At 37.0% G+C, this 19043-nt stretch overlaps 1 protein-coding gene across 1 annotated transcript; it reads right to left on the bottom strand.

Annotated features, from left to right (window-relative positions):
* Positions 1 to 7952: 7952 nt before the first annotated feature.
* Positions 7953 to 8897, bottom strand: LOC110258255 (olfactory receptor 4C13-like). The gene has a single exon (XM_021081440.2). It carries the CDS (start codon positions 8889 to 8891, stop codon positions 7953 to 7955), a length of 939 nt encoding a protein of 312 aa, XP_020937099.1. The 5' UTR covers positions 8892 to 8897.
* Between the last annotated feature and the right edge of the window lie 10146 nt (positions 8898 to 19043).

Here is a 19043-nt window from a genome sequence, read left to right as displayed (position 1 = left end):
GTGGATGTCTAGTTTTGTCAGCTCTATTTGTTGAAAAATTGTCCTTTCCCCATTGGATTCTCATGTACAAATCATTTGACTATTCATAAGATGGTTCATTTCGGGACTCTCTAGGCTATTACTCTCTGTGCCTGTCTTCATGTCAGAACCACACTGTTTTGACTACTATATCTTTACAGTATGTTTTGGAATCAGAAACTATGAGACATCCAACTTTGGTTTACTTTTAAGAGTATTTAGTTTATGGGGTCCCTTTAGATTCCATATCAATGTTTTGAATACTTTATCCGTATCTGCAAAAAGTGTTACGGGGGGTTTTCATGGATTATATTGAATCTGTGATAACTTAATGCTGTTTACCAGTTCATGAAATGTGATACCTTCCAGGACTGAATAGACACACACACACACACACACACACACACACACACACACACACACACACACACATACATATCACATACATATATATGATATTTACTATACATACATATATATATATATATATATATATATATATATATATAGAGAGAGAGAGAGAGAGAGAGAGAGAGAGAGATAATATTTACTTTAAGGAATTTGCTCTTGTGATGAAGGAAGCTGGCAAGTACAAAATTTGCAGAGCCACTGTCCCAGTTTGAGTCTAGAGGCCAGAAAGTGCTATAACTATCCATATCTCAGTTCATGTCCATAACCAGGAAGCTGCTATAGAAGGAGGATGAGCTCATTTTCCAACATCAGGTCTTCAGACAGGAAGAACTGCTTCCTCCTAAGGACTCTCAGGTAGTAAAATTCCTTCATAATCTGGGGCTATAGACCTTGTGTTATTTTCAGGCCTTTATCTGATTGAATGGAGAGGGACCACCCAGGGTATAGAGGACAATCTATTTTACTCATTCTACAAATTCAGATGTTAATGTCATCAACAGACATAGCCCAACACAAGATGCATTTCCTTAAACCAGTTATTCTCTAAATTAAGACAATACTAAGGTCATAATCCCCTGCAACATGAACCACCTCTCCAGTGCACAAATGAAATAGCAGTAAGCCCTTCCCCAAAAGTGAAGGTAAAGTCCTTGAGAGTTAAGTCATCGATTATGATGTAACTTAAATACTGAGAGTGAAATTAACAATATTTCAATACTATGATATGAAGTCAGCATAGCTCAGGTTCCATGATAAAGAAAGAAGAAAAAGGAAACAAAGATATGTGTGTATAAAATACACGCAGAAAGATTTCAAAATAAAGATGACATGGAAGGAGTACGATTCTTATTTCTGGAGGTGGTTACATGGTTATAGCTGGTTTTTATAACTTAATTTCTTCTGATACTCGCCACCCCTGCATCTTTCAAGCTCTTGGTGGTGGCACTGATTTCCATAATCCTTCTTCCAAGGATTTGGCAGTGCTTTGGGGTTCATATTTCCTTAGGAATAGTTAGTAGTGGTACATTCCACTTGGTCTTTCCCAGTATAATACCTCTCACTCCACTGTGCAGTGAACCAGTGTGAGGCCTCTGCCAGTTGCTAAATATTTCTACTTATTCCAATCATGCTTCCTGGAATTGGGAAAATGAATACAGAACCTATTAGGTGACCCCTGGATCCACTTTACAGAGACCTGTGCTAAAATTTCAAAAATTGCAAGACTTCCATAAAGTACTCTCCTGCTTGATGGAGAACAGTATTTTTTTGAGTCTCTTCGAATAATTTACAGGTCAATGTCCTTGTCCAGTATTTTCTAGACATTCTACCCTCAAATCTATCTGCATCATTCTCCAGCTTAAAAGACCTTCTGGTATGCTCTTCATAGTTCTGAGCATTGAGCTTTAACACAGTGATGAGACCCTTCTTGAACTTCTCTGTTCCAATCTCTCCAACTTCATATCTTGCTCTTTTCTCTTGATAAGCTGAGTGTCCAGCATGGTGCCTGGTACACAGTGGACACTGAATAAATACTTTTTACTGAGTAATTAATTGAACAACAAGAGCTGTATCACATTTATTTGAATTCCTGTATTTTTATTTATACCTTCTATCCTTTGTTATATATCCCTTCTCCTCAGAACACTGTTATTCCAACTGATACCTGTTCACTCTGCTGAGTCTTTTTGCCCTTTGTATCCCATTTTTAATCAGGATTGAATAGGATTAAATACAAATTATGGTTTTCTAAAGAGATATAACCAGAATTCATCTGAGACTCTGAAACAGATAAAGGCAGAGAAAATTTCCTAGTCTCCAGTACTGCTTTTTTTTTGTCCAGATATTATTAAATTTATTCATCCTCCTTTATATTTATTTATTATTTTTTAAGAATGCAAGTTGTATTTTACTTTATTTTTTTATTCATAATGATTTTTATTTTTTCCCTTATAACTGGTTTACAGTATTCTGTCAATGTTTTACTGTACAGCAATATGACTCAGTTACACATACATGTATACATTATTTTTCCTCACATTATCATGCTCCATCATAAGTGACTAGACATAGTTCCCAGCACTATACAGCAGGATATCATTGGTCCTTTATATTGAAGTGTATTCATTGGGATTTTATTATGAACCAGAAATGGTACTACTTGAAGTAACTATTGTTACCAATGAGGCTAGTACTTTATGGAGTATTACCATGTATTTATTTAATCAATTGAAATTTGTGTCTAAATTAAATACTATTTTATTTGAATGCTCCCTCTTTCAGATTGGTTATCAGCATAAAATGCTTACATGAGTGATGCAAAATGCTTCTGAATGCAAAAAGGAAATTTGGAAACACAGTAAACATTCATTACTTTATGCTTAGATATTAAATGGCCCATTGTTTTATATTTCTAAAGTAATTATATATCATGGTGTTACACTTGACACAAAACCATCAGCTGTGATATATAAAAATGGTCAGATTCATTATTATCAGAATATCGTCAGAATGTATTCATATATCATGGAAATTGTACAACTATGATATTTTTATATATCCTAATATACTCTATATCTGTATACACACACACAGAGATATATTTTGGCATAGTCTGTGTCTTTATAAATGATGACTGTCATGCTATCTTTCTATCACCATCTGCCACAAACAACACATCAAACACCATGGACCTACTGATTAAATTTGCCAAGTGGTATAGAATTGTCACATGACCCAGCAATTCCTCTCTTAGATAAATGGCAGAGGGTCATTGGCCAGCCATTTTCCAGGGTGTCCACAATCCTGTAAACCCTCACACTTTTCCCTTTAATTTCCTTAAAAGCTTTATAGTTTTCAGTGTAAAGAATATCTATTGATGGAGGAGGGGTTGGAGATGTTGATCCTTTTTCTCTCTGAATGTAACTACAGGTTTGCCTGGAACTCTTTCCTTGGGAACAAGTGTGTGCCCTGACTTTGCAGTTTTCTTGTAAGGAAAGAAGAACTCTCACAGCCCCTGTTTGCTGTGCCTAGTGTCCTGTCTCTCTTCACTAAATATCCTCAAGATCTGCCAGTGGTCCCTTCATTCACATGCACAAGTTCTTTCTGACCGAATTCCTAAGTACTGTTAGCATTTTATGTTCCCCAGATTCTTTAACTAACTTTAATGTTTTGCTTTCAATAATTTTATGTGGTTCTGAACCTGTCAAAATACACTTTCCATGATCAAGTTGTGAGGTAATATGTATAATGATTTAACGTTTTCACAGTTACTCTTAAATCTTAAGGATGGGCAGGACACCATATGTCTTACTTAAAGTTATTTCTTTTCTTGAACTGCAAAACCTTTGTTGCTGTATTCAGACTTTCATAAAGTTACTTTCTTTAGTTACTTACTGTTAGTTCTTTTTCAGGCTGCTTCTTATACTCCATGCAAGTATGCCTTTTTTTCAGGTCTTCCTTGAATTCTTCCACATAACCTAGTTATAATTAAATTTAGCTCTGAATCCACCCTGAAGGTTATACTTGCAAGTCTTTAGAGCCATTGCAAGTAGGCATCTGGAATGTTCTTCTTTCCTAACTCCTGAGCTGTCCAGATTGCTGAGATTCTTGCCCCTTGTGCCTCATCCAAGTGGGTACGGGATGTAAATGACTGGAGGTAGAGTGTTTGATTGTAGACCAAACTGGTTTTGGCCAGTCTTTCAGGCAGCTTCCTTCAAGCCCTTAGCAGTCCAACCAAATCATTGGTCTAAACACACAAGTCAGTGTGTATTGGACATAGGGACATTTCTCAGCCCAAACAAAGTGAACAACCAGGTGCACGGATTGTTGTACCCTTTGGGAGCATTTCCATCGCACTCCTGACCTTCAGGGTTTTTCTAGAGTGGTGCTGTAGTTTTCAGCTCTCCACTGTCAGGATATGCCTACTTATCATTGTAGAACTCTCCCTATAGAGGTCCCAAGTTTCCACTTCCTCTTTCAACTGACCATTGTTAAATGCCCATGACTCCATAGGTACAGGCATGGAGAGAGAAGGCAGTGTAGCAGGAGTGGGGATCATGGGCCCTTTTGGTACTTATCCATGTAACCTTGACTTCATATCCTACTTAGGACATATCGCATATATAGCCCATCTATGTGGTGCTGTGATACTTCTGTGTCCATCCACAGTAATGGCATTGATGGGTCAGATACCACCAGGTTCATGATTGGCATCCCAGGTTGCATAGTGACTTGGTGGCCCATGGTTAAGCATTCAGTCTCTCATTAAGGCTCACTAGCAGGTCAAGAGCTATTTCTCAGAGTTCCCGTCATTGCTCAGTGGTTAACGAATATGACTAGGAGCCATGATGTTGCAGGTTTGATCCCTGGCCTTGCTCAGTGGGTTAAGGATCTGGTGTTGCCATGAGCTGTGGTGTAGGTTGCAGACTCGAATCAGATCCTGCATTGCTGTGGTTCTGGGGTAGGCCAGTGGCTACAGCTCCATTCGAGTCCTAGCCTGGGAACCTCCACATGCTGCAGGAGCAGCTGAAGAAATGGCAAAAAGACAAAAAAAAGAAAAAATAAATGAGCTATTTCTCAAAAGGAGTGTAGGTATTTGAAAAGGATAAGATTTTTCTCCACATTCCTAAAGTGCCTACATGGCAGTTCACCCATGAGGCTTGCCAAAGACTCCATCTGCCACTGACACATCAAACAGAGACCTACTAGATCATTTGTCTCAAGTAGCAGAGAAGTTTACATGGCACTCTGCCCTGTTGTAGAACTTTTTATTTTTGTGTTCCCCACTCAAAACTAGCAGTATTTTGAGTCACCTGAAAAATAAAATGGTCCAAAGCAGTAGTCTGAAATGAAAAATACCTTGCCTCCAAAAACTACTGAGACCCACTGGATATGGCGTGATTTTTTTTTTTTTTTTTTTTTTTTTTTTTTTTTTTTTTTTGGTTATGAGAGCGGACAGACAGTCAATGGTATTTTCACCATAAAAGGGATAGCTTGACATCCTGTGTACAACTGTGTTGTAATTGTCTGCTCTCTTTCAGAGGGGGATTCCCTCGATGCATCTGAGCTCTGTGAAAGTATCATTTGTATTTCTCTTTATTTACCCCTGACCTCTCAGTTATCAATGTGTCTGTTTTATTACTTGGGCTCAAAAATATTTGTTCTTGAATGAAAGAAGGACAAACAAAATGAATGGAATATATTTACACTGAAATTTCTTTTTGTGTAGACAGAGATACATGTTTTTAAAATTGCTTTTTGTAATAAAATGCTACCAGAAAGCAAACTTATTTACAAAAAAAAAAAGTAATAAAAACAACCAAAGTTCATAAGATGATGAAATCTTTCTAAGACCTGGGTCAATATTAATAAAAGATTTGTTCTTATGATGGTATATTAAGTTTCAATTATTTTCTTATTCATAGCTTACACAGGAGTAAAAAAAAAAATGTGGTTTCCCAAAGAGAAATAGCTGTAATTCTTCTCAGGTTCTGTAAAAGATGTAATTCAAAAAATTTCCTAGTCTCTACTACCATTTTTTTCTATATTTTACTGAATGTATGCATTTGCCTTTATCCTTGCCTTTGTTAATTCAGTATTCATCATGGAACAGATACTATGCTATTTGCAGAAATTATTGTTGCGCAGTAGATATATACTTTACGGAGCATGAGTGTTTATTTACATTGAATTTCGTGTCTGACATCAAATATTCTTTTATTTAAATCATTTATCTTTCTGATGGTTTATGAGCCTAAGTTGGTGATATGAACAATCGGGAGTTTTCCTAATGCTAAAAGGAAATTTGGAAATGGTGTAACATTTGTTACTTATACAGTAGTGGTTCAACAGTTGTAGCTTTTATATTCCTAAAGTAGTTACATACCACAGTGTTACAGTCAACATATTACCACTAACTATGATACATAATCATAAGCAAAGTTATTAATAATAACTTCTAGAAATTTATCATATATAATGAATACATACTTGTAATAATATAGTATATATTTATATGTATAACTACTTAAATATAACTCATTTAGGAGCATATATATATATAATGAACAAGATAATAAAATAAATATATTAATATAAACTAAATATATACATATATAACTAATTCATATGAGCATATTTGTGTGTGTATGTGCATGTGTGCTTACAGACAGAAAGATGGATAAATATTTACTCCAACACCATCTCTGTTAGCATAAATGCTAACTGGTATAATTATGCTTCCTTTCTGTAGTCATTGCCTGACTATATATCATAGCAGATTAGAACATGATCTGTACAGTAGAAAAAAAAAGTAACAATGTATTGGGGAAATAAAAAAAAAGAAATACGTCCTAGACTAAACTGACCCATGAAAAAGGAAAAAAATATTGTAGGCCTTGCTTGTCATTTACATTAATGAACTCAGGTTCCAGACAGAAACTGTGGGGTCTGTTAATAAAAATTAGTTTGGAAAAAAATAACAAGAAAGAACATGGTCTGAGAGGTCAGTTGTATTCTGGTTACTGCCATGTCATTATTTCTGTCTTGGATCATTCCCCTTTTTGTTTGTTTACTCACCTGTAAAAAGAGGATAATAACAGTCCCTACCTATTTGAATTGTTATTGAACTTATTACTGCATATCAGTGCCTTTCTTATTTCTTTCATTGAGATGAAAGTTTATGAATCCATACACAATGATGAATCTAGTAAAACTTAGCTTTGATTTAGCAGAAATTTTCAAATCTGCTGAGACATCCCAGGCTAGGTTCTTCTCTCATTTCTTATATCTTTTTTGTCTCTCCTTTTTTTTAATTTTTTTATTTTATTTATTTTTTTTATTTTTTTGTCTTTTTGCTATTTCTTGGGCCGCTCCCGCGGCATATGGAGGTTCCCAGGCTAGGGGTTGAATCAGAGCTGTAGCCACCGGCCTACGCCAGGGCCACAGCCACGTGGGATCCGAGCCGCGTCTGCAACCTACACCACAGCTCACGGCAATGCCGGATCGTTAACCCACTGAGCAAGGGCAGGGACTGAACCCGCAACCTCATGGTTCCTAGTCGGATTCGTTAACCACTGTGCCACGATGGGAACTCCTCCTTTTTTTTAGAATCTATGGTTTGTAGTGGTTAATTTTGTTGTTGTTGTTGTTCATATCATAAGTATTCTTATTTTCCTTTTTTTTTTTTTTTGCCTTTTTTCCTTTTCTAGGCTCACTCCCGCAGCATATGGAGGTTTCCAGGTTAGGGGTCTAATTGGAGATGTAGCCTCCAGCCTATGCCAGAGCCACAGCAATGCCATATCCAAGCCATGTCTGTGACCTACACTACAACTCAAGGGAACGCCAGATCCTTAACCCACTGAGCAAGGCCAAGGATCGAACCCACAGCCTCATTGTTCCTATTTGGATTCATTAACCACTGAGCCATGATGAGAACTCCTATCATAAGTATTCTTTACTGAGATTTCCAATAATTCCTTTTGACCTTTTCATCAGTTGCATGAATATTGCGCTCAATGTATATTTTATTGATCACTTGAAATCACTTTCCTACCACAAAATTTCCTAATGGCATTTTTCATCTCAGAGTTTCTCAGGGTATAGATTAAGGGATTTAACATGGGACTTATCATTGTGTAGAACACAGCAACTGCTTTATCAACAGGTAAAGTAGCTGATGGTCTCATGTACACAAATATGCTGGGAACAAAGAATAAGATGATCACTGTGATGTGGGAGACACAGGTAGAGAGGGCTTTTTGCCTTGCCTCTAATCTCTGGGTCCCTAGAGAGTGCAGAATGACTGTATAGGAGCCAATCAAGAGGAGGAAGATTAACAGGCAGATAAAACCACTGTTGGCAGCAACAAAGAGTCCTAGAGTGTGTGTATCAGTGCAGGCAAGATCCAGCAAAGGATTCAGATCACACATAAAGTGATCGATGATATTAGGACCACAGAAAGGCAATCTTAAGATGAAGAGGATCTGTATGGTTGCATGAAGAAAGCCTCCCACCCATGACACTCCAACTAATAGCCAACACACCTGCCAATTCATGATAGTTGTATAATGCAATGGCTTACAGATGGCCACATAGCGGTCATAGGCCATTGCAGTAAGCACAATGACATCAGCACCTGCAAATAAATGTTCCCCAAAGATCTGGGTCATGCATTCATTGAAAGGGCTGGTTTTCTTTTCATGGAGTGAATCTACAATGAGTTTAGGGGTATTGACACAGGAATAGCAAGCATCAATAAAAGAGAGATGAGCCAGGAAAAAGTACATGGGGGACTTCAACAATGGGCTGGTAGTGATGGTGACCACGGTGAGCACATTTCCTACCATAGAGATGATGTAGACGATCAAAAACACAACAAATATGACTTTCTGCATTGTTGGATTCTTTGTGAGTCCCAGTAGAACAAATTCTGTCACGTTGTGCCTATTCTCCATGTATTTCATGTTGATGTTAACCACATTACCTGAAAAAAAGTCCCTTTTTTAGCCCTGCCTTGAGTTTAGTAAGTTTCTCTATCTAATAAATAACAAATGCCTATATTTTACTGTACTATAAATTCTTATATAATTTTTATATAGAAAAATAAAAGTTCTGATCTGCTGAAGATTATTCAAGTATGAGTGCAAAAGGATATAAAAATGTGAGTTTAAGAATATGAGATGAGTGTAAGTATGAAGATAGTTTTGTAAAGGGGAGAATCTCATGTGTAAGTCTAGTAGATATATTTGTCTGACTTTGATGAAATGGGCTGAGATTCAGGAATGGAATGGGAGCCAGAGAATGGAATTTCATTATCAGGCTATTTATAATAGTTGATATTAAGTATACCATGACATTGGTAATGGGAAGATTATGAAAACATACAGTTGTTACTGAAATAGAATCAATAAATTGTGTTTACAAAATCCAATAACTTTATAATAGTTAATTAATGTACTTTTAATGATTGATTTCCATGGACATGGCATGATAGCTTCCTCTGCAGGGTACTATTTTCTCCATTACATGGAATCTCGGAAACTAATGTTAATAGTAACACTAATGAAATATTAACTAAAACAATTTAAACCAACAATTCTTCAATAAAATTTTAAAAAATTTACTGTGCTCTAAGTGTTTTTCAGGCATTTGATTATGTAATCCTTGTTACAAACCTGGGAGAGGATTACTACTACCTTTTTTATCCTTATTTAAACATTACAGGTAGAAGCGTAGAGAAGTTAAGAATCCTACCCCAAATCAAACAAGCTAATAAAGGGCAGATTTAAGATCAGGTGAGATTATACATCTTACCTTTTTTGTCTCCTTATTCTTAACATATATCATGTATTATTAGGTAAACATATGATGTTGAATTCATAAGCTACTTTTTACATGATCATAATAATTTCATTGCTCTAATACTTCTTGCAAGTATATGTGAAGCAATTTCATTGTTAGACATGTTTATAACTATGCAGTACTGCTTCATTAAAGGACCATTTTATCTTTGTCCTGCCTTCATCTCCATTTCTTTCCTCCCCAATCTCCCTGCAAAGCATAAAAACCCCACAGACTCTTCAGCAAAATGTTGAAATGACAGTCCCATTTGTTGAGAATATTGGTTTGAGACTCCAAAAGACCAGCTTAGATCTTGCCTTTCTGCACTTGCAGCTTCCTGATCTGGGGTACATTTCTTGGTCCCTTACACCCCTGTTTCCTCAATATCAAATGAGAATAATAATGTGCATCTCACACACTCTTATGAGTGTTGACTGAGGAAACATCTTTGAACATATTCACTACACTGCTATGGACATACCAAGGAACTTGACTGCTTTTTTTTTTTTTACTGTGCCCCTAAAACTTGGAAGACTTGACATTTTGAGCAAAGACACAGAGATAAATTGAACTGTCCAATAACCTGAGGAAGAAACATCTCCAGTTTTCCATTTAAAGATGCCACAGAGACATAGCAGTTCATCCAGGGAAGAATTCCCCATGTTCCTGATTGGAATAAATGGGTGATGATTTATATCTTTTAGTATGTGTATGTCTATTTTTGTGTGTGAAGTGTATTAAATTCTGTTTTTATTCCCATGATTAGTCTTACTTATTCAAAGAAGTAGCTCCGGGCAAAAGAAGGATATCTGGTATTAGAGAGCTGGGTCCTACAAATTTTTTAATCTCTATGAACCTCAAATTTTATCTGTCAATTTGGGTTAATGATGTTTATCAAGTATCTTTTGAAGAATGGGGAAGATGAAATGATATATTACTATGTTTCAAAAGTGTTGAGGTATAATGATTCCCAGATATAAACAGTAACAAATTTTAATAAGCATCAGCTCTTTTGAAAAACTTACCTTGTGTTCCTTGATGATATTAGTAGTATTTGAGAATGTTCAGAATTAATACCATCTTCATGTTGTCCTCCTTTTGGGATAAGTACCTTTCAATATGAAAGATATGACACACTCAAAAACAGACCATTCAGATAATTCAACATCACAACAGAAAAGTAATTATAAGTCTAAATCTCTCCTTCTGGCCTAAATCCTTGAATAGTTTTCACAGAAAAGCTGGGATTTAAATTTAGAATGAATTCATCTGGAACACTATGGAGAAATGATCTTTTCTAGCTGGCTCTGGTTCCATAGGCAAGAGGCAGACTGTGTGATGTAAACACTTTGAGGTTGGTCATTCCACCCTTGTTGGATATTGTTGTGTCCATGTAAACAAAAAATGACATTTTCACCAGAAGACATGCCTATTGAAAGAGCTTTCGACAAAGGTTCCTGAATCTTGTTTTATAGCTGCTATTTCCTCTCCCAGGAGTTAATTATCTCTTTTGATGGAAGGGCTTTGTCTAAGAAGCAGATAGTTGCGAGAGACATGATAGAGCAACACTCATTCTTGAGTGGGAACTGTATTCCCTGCATTTGCAACCACAATATTTGAGTCCCCTTTTCTGTATCTAAACCTGGGTTTCTGATAAAGCTGAATGCCATGTAAATAGCAAGTATGGCATACTTCCAGCATGGTGACCAGGAATAAAGTTATTAAACTCATATCAGAGAGAAAACTGTATTCTTATAGGTGTGTAAAATTTTCTTCTGGAAAACTGTTACTGATTTCTTAAGAGTTAGAAGAGTGAGGGCATAAAGTGAATGGCAACCATCTAAAAGTCCTGGAATCCAGACCCCAAAAAAAGTCTTCACATTTATTTGAGAACTGTGGAAATAAACAGACACTCAAATGAGATCCAGATAATTTATCTCTGGGACATTTGTGATGGTCCGTGTGGAACATTAGGCAACCTTACACATGTGGAGAGAAATCTCAACGTAAGAAGGGAGTTCAGAATCCAACACAAATATTGCTCCACATTCTTATCACTTTGTATTATTTTTCTTTCAGTTACTCTGGATGATAAGTTATTGTGGTTTTTGTTTGCTTTCCATGATGCTGGTATTGAATACAGTTCCCTCTGTTATACAGTAAGATCTTGTTTTTTTTGTGTGTTTTGTTCTGCTTTTATTCTGTTACAGGCTTCAAGTCCTCTTCAAGGAGACTAACCCCAAAAGCCCCTGGCCATGTGTCATTGTAATGCCCCTATCCCCACCTTGACCAGCCTGGGCTGCTCACTCTCTGCTGGAGAAGGAAGGTCGTCCATTCCTCAACCTGCCTCTATATAACCTGTTCCCCATTCAAGTAAGGGATCCTGCCCAAGACCAATCAGAAGATCAAACTGGGTCTCCACTCAGGTCACATTGTAGGATATGAAGACTCTTACAGAATGAGTCATGAGTCAGGCTCTTTTTTCTAACCTGCATGCAAGTCCTCTCTCCCACTCTGAAAATGTACTTTCACTTTAATAAATTCTTAAAAGGTCTGCCTTTCCAATACTTTGTTATGGTGAGACAGGGACTGAGGAACTTGTGATGGTAACAATTGTATTATAATTGAATCTGCTAACCACATACCCCCGATTTCTATCCCCAAACCCACCCCCATCTTGCCATCTTGACAATTCTAAGTCTGTTCTCTATGTCTGTGAGTCTGTTTCTGTTTTGTAGATAAGTTCATGGTCCTATTTTAGATTCATTTAGAAGTGATACCATTTGATTTTTTTGTTTTTCTCTTTCCGATTTATATCACTTAGCATGATAATCTCAAGATCCATCCATGTTGTGTCAAATGGCATTATTTTATTCTTTTTATGGCTGAGTGGTATTCCACTGTGTGTATGTGTTTGTACACACACCTTCTTTATCCATTCATGTGTTGATGGACATTTAAGGGGTTCCCCTGTCTTGGCTGTTGTGAATAGTGTTCCTATGGCCATAAGGGTGCATTGTATCTTTTTGAATTATATAGCTTTGTCCAGGTATATGCGTGAAAAGTAGGATTGCTGGATCATATGGTAGTATATTTTTTTAGTTTTTTGAGGAAATACCATGCTGGATATTTTCCATATTGGATGCACCAGTTTGCATTCTCTCTGACAGTGAAGGAGGAAATTAGGGAGTTATCGATGATACCGCTCACAAATATCTTCTCCCAATTTGGTAAGTTCTGTTTTCATGTTGTTTATGGTTTTCTTTGCTGTACAAAAGCATGTAAGCTTGATTATTTTCCATTTATTTTTTATTTTATTTTTATTGACTGAGAGACTCACTTAGGAAAATATTGGAATGACTTATGGCAGAGAAGATTTTGCTTATGTTCTCTTCTAGGAATTTAATGGTGTTGGGTTTAAGTCTCTAAGCCATTTTGAATTTATTTTTGTGTATGGTGTGAGGGTATGTTATAACTTGACTGATTTACACGCACCTGTCCAATTTTCCAAATACCACTTGCTGAAGAGACTATCTTTTCTCCATGTCTTATTCTTGCCTCCTTTGTGGAGGATTAACTGACTGTAACTGTGTGGGTTTATTTATTGTATGAAGTCTGGGAGGGTTATGCCTCTCTCTCTCTTTTTTTTTTTTGTTTGTTTGTTTATTTTTTGGTCTGATAAGTGGCTTAGACTTATAATAATATGTTGAAAGAAGTGGTGAGAGTGGGGGACATGCTTGTCTTGTCCAGATTTTAGCAGGAGGGCTTTCAGCTTTTCACCATTGAGTGTTCCGCTGGCTGTTGTTTTGTCATGGGCGGCTTTTATTATGTTAAGATATGTTCCCTGTATACCCACTTAGGTAAGAGTTTTTATCCTGAATGAACTTTGAAGTGTATGAAATGCTTTTTCTGCATCTATTGAGAAGATCACGTGGCTTTTCTCTTCTCTTTTTTTAATGTGTTGTATTACACTAATTGATGTACATGTTAATCTATCCTTGTGATCCTGGGTTGAATCCAAATTGATCATGTATATGATCTTTTTTATGTATTGTTGGATTCATTTTGCTAGTGCTTTGTTGAGGATTTTTTGCACCTATCTTTATTGATGTTATTGGCCTTTGCTTGTGGTATTGTTTTTGTCTGGTTTTGGTATTGGGCGATGGTGGTTTCATAACCTACTTTGGGAGTGTTCCATATCAATGTTTTAGAAGGGTTTGAGAAAGTTCTTTTTATGTTTGGTAGAATTCCTCAGTGAAGTCATCTGGTCCTGGACTTTTGTTTGCTGGGAAGCTTGTTTTTGGTTTTGGGGTTTATTTTTTTAATTACAGATTTCATTTTAGTGATTAATCTGTACAAATTATATGTTTTTCTTGATTCACTTTTGGTATGATGTATTTGTCTTGAAGCATGAGGGGATTTTTCTCTGACACTTACAATGGGGTCATGGTTGATATCCTGAGGTGAATCTCAAAATATTGTGGGTGCCTCCTTATGACTGAGTCCCTAGAGTTAACTCTCAGAGGTGTACACATTGAGCGTCCAGCAATTCCTGAATTACAGTTCAGATTTTGGTTCCTGTGGAGGTTTCTGCTGACAAATTTCTGCCCTGAATCAAGAAGGCTACCATGGTGAGGGCCAGATTGGGAAGGGAGGATAGAAGGGTTTTGAATCGACATCCTCTCAGATAAATAAAAAATATGTCTACATGTGGGAGAATTTTCATAGAATTCTGCCTACTGAACACTGGCAGATCTCATAAAACCAAAATTGCAAAAAATATCACTGTGTTACTGAGTAGGGTAAAAGGGAAAGGGGGGATCAGGGTGGAATCTGGACTTCATGGAAGGTTCTGTAAAAGACAAATCTTCCCTCCCTTTGGAAGCCCTTCACCACTTCAGCACAGCAGAAAGGTAGCTTCAGAGGCTTAGAAAAGAGTGCAGCAGCCAGTTTGCACCAAGCAGAACAGAGAGAGACCAGTAGAGAGGGTCTTGTCCACCTGCATGCATTCCCCAACCTGAGAAATGCATCTGCTGGTGCAGGGTGGCACTGGGAGCTGAAACTTAGGCTTTAGAGGACCGACCCATGGAGAGGACTGAGTTTGGCTACAGAAAGTAGGACTGAAGTTGCTAGAGTGTGGCCCAGTGGTACGCAGGTGTGTGTACAAGAAGGAGCCCGAGTTTGCCATTGTTAACTTGCATGCTAGAATGGAGGGGTAGGACCCACCATAGTGGCCTCATTCTCAGTTGTCTTACAGTGGGCATGGCTCCAGCTCCATGAGATATGGAAGCCCACAAGCACTGGTAAGTTGCCGAATCATAAAGGTGGGTCTGAAATCCAAGCTGATTCCTCAGAGGCCATGTGACTTCAGAAGTAGGGCTGAAATCTGAATGTCCCAGTAGCCCTGTAATCTTCAAATATGATGCATAGCAGATGGCTTTGAATACTCCTTGCCCGCAGGACACTGGAGCAGTGTACTGGTGTTCCCTTGGCTGGGGCAAGTTTGTGAATAGTGGCTGCAGGCTCTGTGGGTATGCTCACACAGTTGGGGGTTATGGTCTGGATTGACTCAGTAGCTCCCACTGTCAATACAAGTGCTCAATACAGTGGTCCTAGTGCCTGACCTAAACAGTTCTGTGCCAGTGTATCTGCCCTAAGTGGCTTTGTGAGCCCAGCACCTAAGGACCAACCAGGCCATCTACCCAAGTTCTCCTGATTTAAGTTGGAAAGAGCACATTGCCAAAAACTGTGTACTTTGTGAGCCTGTACAACGAGTGACAAGTGACACCACAGAAAGCACGTCTTGAGAATAGCTCCTCTAGAGGAATATTCAGTGGCTCCTCTCCCAGCAGGAGCACTACTTCTCCACCTACCTCACACCAAAGTTTAGAAATGGATCTGTGGGTATTTATTCCAAAAGCTGGAGATCAGACCCTGCCCACAACAAGGCTTCAAAAAGCACAAAGCAAAGAGGAGGCCCTTTGAACATATAGCTCAGGTTCTGGTCAGCACAGCAGCAATTATAACCCATATCAAGGGAATAATAGTCAAACATACATTTTGGAAAGACTTGACAGGCATCCATATTAAAGACATTCCTTCCACCCAAAATATTAGACGCCTGTGAGATATGCAGGAACACAGCCACACATAAGCAGCACTTCAAGACCACAGCAGGTAGCTGTTTATCCTAACACATAAAGTCAGAGATACACAAGTCAAATGAAGAAGCACCACTCTCAATTAAAAGACCAAGAGAATTCCCCTTAAAGAAAAAATGATGAAACAGATCTAACCAGTGTACCAGAGTCTGAGTTCAAAGGAGGACTTAATGAATGTATTGAATGTATTAAGAAGGGGTATTGATATAAATGCATATTACTGCAGACAGGAAATAGAACCTATAAAAAGGATCCGATTAGAAGTAGAAAACTCATTTGCTGAGCCAAAAACTGAGATAAAGGCAATACATAGGAAATTGGATAATGCAGAAGAACAAATGCATGATCAGGAAGATAGAATAATTGGAATCACCTAATCACAACAACAGAGAAAGACAAATTAAAAAAAAAGTAAATCAACATATTAGACCTATGGAACAATATAAAGCATTTAAATCTGTTCATAAATGGGATCTCAGAAGAAAAAAAGAAAAACAGATCAAAAATGTGTTTGAAGCAATTATGACTGAACTCTTCACAAACATAAAGAAGGAAACAGCTATCCAGGAACAGGAAGCACAGAGGGTGCCAAAGAAGATGATCCTAACTAGACCTTCACCAAGACGTATTATAATTAAAATGCTAAATTTAAAGATAAAGAGAGAATTCAGAAGCAGCAGGAGAAAAACAAAGAGTAGTTACAAGAGAACCCCAAATAGGCTATTGGCTGATTTCTCCACAGAAAAGTTGCATGCCAGAAGGCAGTGGTCAGATTTATTCAAAGTCCTGAAAAAGAAAAATCTGCAACCTAGGATATTCTGTCCATCAAGATTATCATTTTGAATAGAAAGATAGATAAATAATTCCCCATACAAGCAAAAACTAAAAAATATGAATAAATCACAAAAAAATACAATGATACTAAACTTAAAAATATTAGTGATTGATCTTCCCTACATAAGAGGAATATCCAGGATAGAGCACATCATAACTGGAAAGTACATCACTTAAATAAGTATAGAAATTAAAAAAAAAACAAAGTGAAAGCAATAGTAACTACCATGAACAATAAAATTAAAAAAAAAATAGATGATCTGGATTAGGAAAATAGTTTATGTATGGTACCAATACTGGTATATTAAAAAAAGTGTACGTTTTCAAAATTAAGTTTGTGTCAGAATGAGTTATATGACCAGAAATGAATTCAGGATTTGAGGATGTTAATGGAACACATATATGTGTCTCTATGCAGTGTCAAATTTATTTTTATGGAAGATGGAGATTCAAGATGTGACCAGCTGTCTCTTAATATAGATTGATACAGGATAGTTTCAGTAAAAGCTTGGTCAACACAGAGCATAGTGTTGAGGTGGACAACCAGTAAAACTCCAGATTTTGTTTTCCCCTATGTTGAAGTACTAGATTGTTCATTTATTTAAGACAACTCAACTGGAAGCAAGCATTAATCTAACATTTTCTTGCTGCTGTTGCTTACTGGGTTACTGGTTTGAGCTAGAATCTTAAGAATCTTCAGTGTTGTTTTCTCATAGTAGAGCTAATAATATATCAAATACTATCATGAGTATCAAAAATACAATAAATATAAACATACAAAAATACATAAACATTGAACTCTGTCAATATATTCTTGTTAGTATTATTTTTTGGCCAAGTCATTTGCTCTGAGCCAGATTAGACAGAACAGATTATGCCTTCCTAAACTTTTAAATGTGTAAGCAATGATTCAATGTATGGATATGTATATGACAGAGAGAGAGATACTCAGTGAACTTCACTGTGGGCATATGAGGCTGAATCTAAATAATCTGTGGTTATTCAGTGACAAAAGAACAAAGTGCGAAAGGGAATAAAAGCCATGCTGTCCTTTGTGTGCTTCTGTCCTCTGCATTTTCCATCTCTTTCACTTAATGATGCATCCTTTTCCTCCCTACCATGTTTATGCAGCAAAGAATGCTTAGTCTTCTCTTTTTTTGTTTCTTTTTCTCCCATTCCCCACTGATCTATTCTGGCAATGTTAGTCCCTAGAAACAAGGAACCTTGTACCAAGTATGACTTGGCAGATTGTGGATTTATTCATCTATCTACTCTGTATGCCTAGGATCTTGATAATGGTCCATACTGAGAATGTAACTGCCCATGTTTGGTTCTCTTTGTCCTATTTCATCTCTGGTTTTATTGCAAGACAACCTAATGCTCTTACAGGTTGTACTAATTCCCTCCTACTCTTCAGAATGATGGAAGAACACAAGGCAGACAGTTTGATGAACTGCTCTTGACTACGGCTTTGAGGGTCCCCAGAGAAAAAAATGCCTAAGGCAAGTTGAGATAAATGTGGAAAGTAAACAAACTGGGGACTCAGGGACTTTACCATGGACAGTGGCTTGGCAACATTTGGCCTTGATCTGTTTAGAAATGCTTTTGGGAACATAATTATTTAGAACCTTCAAAGACCTATTAATATTTGCTTAGATGCTTGAGTTTCTGTTCTGTTCTTCCCAACCAATTTTCTTCAGACATTGGCATGAAATAGATGACATCTAGGACCTATATACTGGTGCTGTTTTTTCAAGAATTTGAAAATGCTCTTTATTATTTAGTCAGCTAGTATTGAGAACAAATCAACATTCCAAATTAGTAGGCTGCTTTCCTGATGGATAAGGATATACTTCTTGCATCACTGATCACTTTAGTGAAATGTTAAGCCCACTTTCCATGCAATCCCTGGTTGAAGGATGAAGATGTGCTGAGTTTACAAGATATTTGAGAAAACTAATCTGAATGTGTTTGAGTTAACTGTTTTTCATTTCTCTGCACTTAATTCAGACTGTTTATACTGGAAACAAATTGGCAGAGTAAGTATCTGGGGGCATCAGCTGGAAATATTACTGATGCATCCTCAATTTAACCTGACAGCCACTCAGGTCTGTAGGTAGTGAATTATCCATGTCACTGTTATGGTAAGTGTCCCATCAACCAGGCTTGCATTAGGCTTATTTATGTTGTATATATATTTTTGCTATAAATTCCTTCTAAAAGGTTTTACTTCTCTTATAGAGTGTGATCATTTGATTAGTATAAAAATGCTAGAGCATA

The sequence above is a fragment of the Sus scrofa genome, chromosome 1 (genome assembly GCF_054392235.1).
Source record: "Sus scrofa isolate SSC_HxYL_T2T_F1_AM1 chromosome 1, Sscrofa_HxYL_maternal_Yorkshire_Landrace_v2.0, whole genome shotgun sequence".
Taxonomy (NCBI): domain Eukaryota; kingdom Metazoa; phylum Chordata; class Mammalia; order Artiodactyla; family Suidae; genus Sus; species Sus scrofa.
Note: the sequence above shows the minus strand (reverse complement) of the source record. Positions and strands in the feature narration are given on the sequence as shown.

Coding starts and splice junctions, on each gene's coding strand:
- LOC110258255 (XM_021081440.2), bottom strand. CDS start 8,891: ATGAAATACATGGAGAATAGGCACAACGTGACAGAATTTGTTCTACTG.